We start from the raw sequence: 6,917 nt of genomic DNA on the forward strand, positions 1-6,917 counted from the left end.
TATGATGTGTAATCAGATGATTGTTGTTATCATTGTATCGATAAATGAAATTCATAATAATACTCATAAGTCATAACTCATAATAGTAATTTGGCCTCGCCTTTGTCAATGTAATCTTGTTAGTTGTTGTTAACATTAATTAATAATTAAGTACCATATAATTATAAAACATCGCTAAACAGTAATATTTCATACTGCTCTTTGAACTAATAGAAATTGCAACATTCATAAGAGCATCTACGAATCCGTGTTGCTCATTCGGCATATTATTTTCGGCAAAGGAAGTATCGCAATCAGTTCGTTTTCAAGTAACTGTCAATTGACAATAGGCCACGGGGACTTGGCTGTTTGAGATCCTTCAAGGAATTTATATTATGTAAGTAGAACTTTAAGGTAGAAGATTTAATCACCTCAAAAAAAAAATAAACCAATTCGTCGTAACTACAATTTTGTAGACAATGACCAATCAAGTACTTACTATTTACTTTAGCTTGTTCTTACAATTACCGGTTAAGGGCTAGTTGTACCATTTCCAATTAAAGTTAACTGGAGTTTAATCGGCCAAATTTGCACGGTTATCAGCTGATTAAGCATAACCAAAGTTTAACCGTAAATGGTACAACTAGCCCTTATTGTACGTTAACAGCTAATCAATGGTTAGTGAAATTTTACAGTCAGAATTCCACTGGTTAAGTATTTGTTTAAATGGATCTTTAAATTTTCTATTTTGGACTTTCATAGCATTTTCAAACTCCTAACTTAACAATGAAATTTATTTTTATAAGATGTATTAACTACAATACATATATACATGCATTTTCATTATCCCTATTGTTTTTTATTGCAATAAATGCAGGGCGTTAAGCAGAAAAAAAATTCCAAGGTGCTGATTTTCTTTATATAGTTTTAACTTCTAAGATTTTTCATATCATTTATGAATAATTTCTAATGTAAAAACAGTGATTGTATAAGTATACTCATTCTCACTTTTAACCTGAATGATTTTCAAATTTGTAATTTATTTCATGTAAAATTTAAATCACAAACAATTCCAAATTTATTGTAGTAAATATCAATAATATAGTATTTCAATATCCTTATTGCTCACTATTAATAGAGCTAAGGAAATTAAAGTGGAAGATTAATTAGATTTATAATTAACTTATCACCTACTAAATCATTATTATACTACCTATAGGTACTTGTTTAATATTAAACATATTAGTTTATTTTAGTGCTGAACACCAAATTCAGATCAATTCATATTCAGATTACCGATCCGGATCGAAACAAAAGTTACATGATATAAATCTTGATTATTAAGCATTTATAATTCTTTAACTGCCTACTCACAAAATATGTATTTTACTAAAAAATCCAAATCAATAAATTGAACCCGAAATTCCGGATCAACAGGTCGAATCCGTGAATCTGGATAAAACGGATTGATCCAAAATTTGAATTAAAAAATTGTAATCTGTAATTCGTATTGGTCAAAATAATGCTCAGTGCTAGTTTAATTACATATTTAGTTTTTATCTAAATTATATTTAAAAATAAAATATACATATAAATTGCATATTTTTAATCCATATAATATATAAAAATTAATGTATGTGATTAGTAGACAATCCTTGAACCAATCAACTGGGACCACATTTTGCATATAATATACTTCTTGAGTTTAGGGTAATATTCTATTTACAGTTTTTCAATAATTATAGGTTGTTATTGAGTAGTGGCGAATAAGTTTATAATTTTTTAGCTGGAAGTAATTGAATAAAACCCCCAAAAAATAAGACACGAGCGATAACGACTGCATTGGTACATTATACTACAGTACAGCTATAATCTACCAATATTAAACCATAATTAAACCATATTTAAACAATAATATTTTCTATACCTAACTCTAATCAATAAATGAATCTCAATATTTCCAATGGTACAGCTGATACAGGGTACAAAAATAAATATTATTTCTAGCTAAATGATTCCATAATCAATATATTTTTTTTTTCTGCGGTAGAGTGGTTAAAAATATTAAATTAGTCAACTTTATTAAAATTATTTTCAATTTTCATTGCACAAGGTTCAGTGCTTGATAAAAGGTCCTAGGGCTCCATGCATCGATGGGCGGCCCCCTTTTCGGCCAGTCTCACTTTTTGACCAAAACTTACCATTTACTTTTCCGCCATCACAGTTTTCTTTAAAGTTTACTATTTTAACAACTGAACATATTATTACATTTATTTTGTTAAATGAAAATTAGATGCATATTTAATTATTATTATATTTTTATTCGACTAATGTACTATATTTCAACATTTTTATTCAATTTATTGTACCTATATTTAATTATTATTATATTTTTATTCTACCAATGTATTATATTATAACATTTTATTTTATTTATTTATTATTTATTTCACTATTTTTTCTCAAAGTATTATGTAATATTTTTTGATACAATCATAACTCATAAGTTTTTAAAATTGTAAATTTTAAAGAAAACTGTGCTGGTCGAAAAGGAACAGTGGCCGAAAAGTAAACGTAAAGTTTTGGCCGAAAAGAGTAGGGTAAGTGTTGGCTGAAAAGTGGCCCTGGCTGAAAAGGGAAGGGTATATTTTGGCCGAAAACAGTGACACGCACATAAACACAGGATAGGGCCTACCGGGAAAATCCCCAATTCCCGGTGGGTCTATCCTCCACTGTTATCGAGTGGTTAACAAACAATGTTTCATGCACCTATTTTTTTTATTCATGTTTTTAAATTATTTTCATCATAATAAGTTTCTTGCTACTGTAAGAGCTTATTTTAACCTTAAAATTATTGGCCTAAAATAAACATTGTAATGGTGGCATCTAGGCAAAATACATATTAATTGTTGTATTAATTTATTTTAGTGTGATACTCAACATGGGATCCTTTCTGTTGTCGTCTTCATTTGATGCTGATGTTGAAAAGGCAACAAGTGGTACTAGCACAACTGAAGATTGGGCTTTAATAATGGAAATATGTGATAAAGTGGGAGCCTCTTCAGTTAATTCCAAAGACTGCCTTAAGTCAATAATAAAAAGACTTAATAACCAAGATCCACATGTTGTACTTCAGGCCATTACACTTTTCGACGCCTGTGTTAACAATTGTGGAAAGAATTTCTTACTCGAAGTGGCTTCCAGACATTTTGAACAGGAATACCGCAAATTATTAGCTAAAAATTTACCTCATAAAGTTTCAGATAGATTAAAATTACTATTAAAAAAATGGGCAGAAAATGAATTTAAAAATGATCCACAGTTGAATCTTATACCATCTTTATATACTAAATTAAAACAAGAAGGTGTAGACTTTTCATTGTCTTCAGAAGTTAACCAATCAAAAAGTGCTAAATCAAAAGATTTGGTATCATTACAAGAAGTAGATGATATAGCCAAAGCTATTGAACTTAGTTTGCTAGAAAATGAACGCTCTGCACAGAAAAAAACAACAGGTGAAACAGATCGGAGAGCATATTTAAAAAAAGTAAAAGCTCTGTATGATTTTGAGGCAGCCGAAGACAACGAATTGTCATTTTCTGCTGGAGACATAATCTACGTTCTTGATTCTTCCGATCCTAATTGGTGGAAAGGATTTACTGACAAGCATCCTGAAGGTCTTTTCCCAGCAAATTTTGTGACCACAGATTTATCGAATCCAAAGGACACATCAGAAGAAGTCAATTCAAAGAAATCAAAGGTCAAACATTCTGCTGAAGATTATAAGTCTGTTGAAATCGATGAGAATAAAATTGATTGTTTGCTTCAGCTATTGCGAGAAGCAAATCCAGAAGATGACAGTACAGATACTGAAGAAATGTCCATATTGGAAGCACAAGCAAACGCTATGGGTCCGTTGATAGAAGCTCAACTTGAACAGCTCGACAAAAAACATTCCCAACTCACTCAGTTGTGTACAGAACTATTAGAAGCGGTAAAATTGTATAACATATTTATGAAAGACCCAGTGACAGGCTATACACCCAAACCACAAACTGAAACTATACAACCTCCCACTATGTCACCACAACATATGATACACCCACAACACATGCAGATGTATAATGGTATGATGGCTAACTACGCGCCTTTGCCAGTTGAACATTATATGCCTGGATCACAGTATCCTGTTAATCCCAGTCACATGATGCCAAGACCAAATATTGGAGGCCAGATACACGATCAGCCATCATATCAAATGCCCAATATGCAGAACATTCCCAATTACAATCAAGTGTATGGTTCAGGTCACAGCGTACAATCCGAATCATTACCACAAGTCATGAATTACGTACCTCAACCTCAACCACCTTCACAACAGTAATCTAAATTATCTTTATACAAATGTTATTGAGCCTCGCTTTTGCATATTATTTTAGTAGCATACAACAAAAATAAACACATTACGTACACAAATAAAGTATAATACAATTGCTCGTTGTTATAATTTTTTTTTTCTTTTATATATTTTATATAATATTTATAATACTTAAAGAGAACAATGGTTCACAAATATACATTGTATCTTTTATTTTATGTAGGTAATTAAATGTTAAAACAACAAAATATGTATAATATATACACATTATACACTATTATTTAAAGGCCAACAACAGGAGTGTTTTCATTTCATCACACCTATCATACTTAAGTAAGAAATATGAAAATAATGTATTGTGACCTCAGATTTTATGAATATCTTCTTATCCTGTTGTGAAATACTTTGAATATTTATTTATGCCTAAACATATAATATGGCTGAAGTAAAGACTATTAGCATTCAAAAAAAAAATATGATTCAATATAAATATTAAATTTACTTGTGTACATAATATACATATATTTTTTTATATCTGAACATATCTTCTTTTTTTTGGTTTTAGCCTTTAAGATCATGCTGCTGAATATAAATATTGCCATCTGTCCTTGTCCTCTGCAGCTTCTCTCCATTTGATTCCTGGTCCTATAGTTTTTATATCTTTTTTCACAGTCTTTCTACCTTAACCTGGGTCTCCGCTCCCCCTAAAGGTCTTTTTCCTATAGGCTCTTCCACTATTAGCTGCCTAACTAGAGATCTTTGCTTACAACAGGCATGACCCCTACATGAGTCTTATTTTTGAGATCTTAACTTTATCTTGTCTCTGAAATTGCATTTGGAGTTCATCATTATGCGATTTTCTCCATTCATTTGCTTGACTATCAAAAACCAATTTTTTTATTTTACTTAATATTTTCCTACTACTATTATTTATCAGTATGAATCAGTGATTATCGACTATTAAATATCAAAATTCCTTAATATTTCTTATATTATATAACTATTTAAAATGAGATCATTATTCTGCGGCGACCAGTTTTCGTCCGGCGGCGGTCAGTCTCAGCCTACAAGCATCGATCACGTGACCAAGGCCACGGTGGTCTGTCCTGTGCGTGCGTGCGTCATGCGTCGCCTGTAAATAATAATTTGTCCAGGAATGTGGGTATACTCATATAATGGCGAGTTACCTAATCTGGGATGTGTCCCTTAATGCGAACCGCTGCTTCAGCTGGATGTGCGTCGACATATTATGCTGCTGTACATTTCACGTATCTTCGCATTTGTGCTCCGGTCTCTACATCGACACCCAGCTCCGAAGTTCCTCTGTCATTATTGTCTCCACGAAAACACCAATTGTTTTTATCGTTTTTCTTACATTTTTAACGCTAATAATCTACAATGAGTGCTCATTCGGATGATGTTCTTGAAATGGAAAACATGGACGATACTATTTCTCAAAAAAGAAGGAATTTTCAAGGAAAAGAGAGTAAAATATTATAAATTTTCATTTTATTAATTGTTTCTTTGACGTTTGCCACTTGTATCCGTCGTATTAAAATATAATGAATAATATTATAATTTTTTACTTTTGAAAGGAAATTTTTCCAAATAAATTATCAATCGTTTTTGCAATCGTGAAATGCGATTATAAAATTATAGACAGTCGATTAATTTTAAAATATAATCGAATAATTGATTAATCAATACGCAAATGATTATTTAAAAAAAAATAATCGTTGCACACCTAACATTTAAAATTTACAATAATTATGACATTTAAAAAAAAATATAATATTTTAGCGGATAATGAGTTGTCAAAAAACCATGATCGTTAATTTGTATAAGGATTTAAAATCGAAAAACCCAAATATGCCGTACAAAGAGTTAATGAATGAAATTTCTTGAACGTTGGGTATTGGCTGTAATTCTGTTTGTACTACAATTTCCAAATACAAAACTACCGGGTCTGTTTCATCTCCCAACAAAAAAACGTAGAAATAAGAGTCTGTTCGATAAAATTGACGACTTAGACAGAAATGCACTACGCCAAAAAGTTCATGGTTTTTGGATGAAAAAAGAATTGCCGACAATTGATAAAATTTTGGAAGCAGTGAACAGTGATCCGGCTCTTCCAGACTTCAAACGGACAACATTGTATACAACGATTAAAAAAATTGAACTTTGTATTCACAAAAAGGAAGATATGCTGTGTATTAACAGAGACGGAAGATTTATTTGTTTGGCGTCAGAACTATTTGTATGACATTCAGAAATATCGAGAAGAAGGTCGTGTCCACCGTGTATTACCTCGATGAAACCTGGATTAATGCAGGCAACTATGATGAAAAATTGTGGGTCGACAAAACAATTCGGTCAAAACCCGACGCCTTTAAGGCTTTAAATAGAGGTTTAACAACTGATGCAACAAACCCGACTGATAAAGGGTCAACGCCTCATTGTGTTACATATTGGGTCACATAAAGGCTTATTAGAAAGAGGTATGTTATGTTTTGTGTCCAAGAAGAACAGTGCTGACTACCACGACGAGATGAATGGCGAA

General features: G+C 31.3%; 1 protein-coding gene across 1 annotated transcript; it reads left to right on the forward strand.

The window, feature by feature from the left end:
• Window positions 1-68: 68 nt before the first annotated feature.
• Stam (signal transducing adaptor molecule) lies at window positions 69-4,897 on the forward strand. Its single transcript, XM_015509163.2, has 2 exons — window positions 69-376; window positions 2,908-4,897. Exon 2 carries the CDS (start codon window positions 2,921-2,923, stop codon window positions 4,361-4,363), a length of 1,443 nt encoding a protein of 480 aa, XP_015364649.1. The 5' UTR covers window positions 69-376; window positions 2,908-2,920; the 3' UTR covers window positions 4,364-4,897.
• The last annotated feature ends 2,020 nt before the right edge of the window (window positions 4,898-6,917 follow it).

Source organism: Diuraphis noxia, unplaced genomic scaffold (genome assembly GCF_037042655.1).
Source record: "Diuraphis noxia isolate RWA-SAM2 unplaced genomic scaffold, SU_Dnox_SAM2 contig0002, whole genome shotgun sequence".
Lineage (NCBI taxonomy): Eukaryota > Metazoa > Arthropoda > Insecta > Hemiptera > Aphididae > Diuraphis > Diuraphis noxia.

What these genes read in the sequence shown, in the direction of transcription:
- Stam (XM_015509163.2), top strand. Translation starts at nt 2,921, where the DNA reads ATGGGATCCTTTCTGTTGTCGTCTTCATTTGATGCTGATGTTGAAAAG.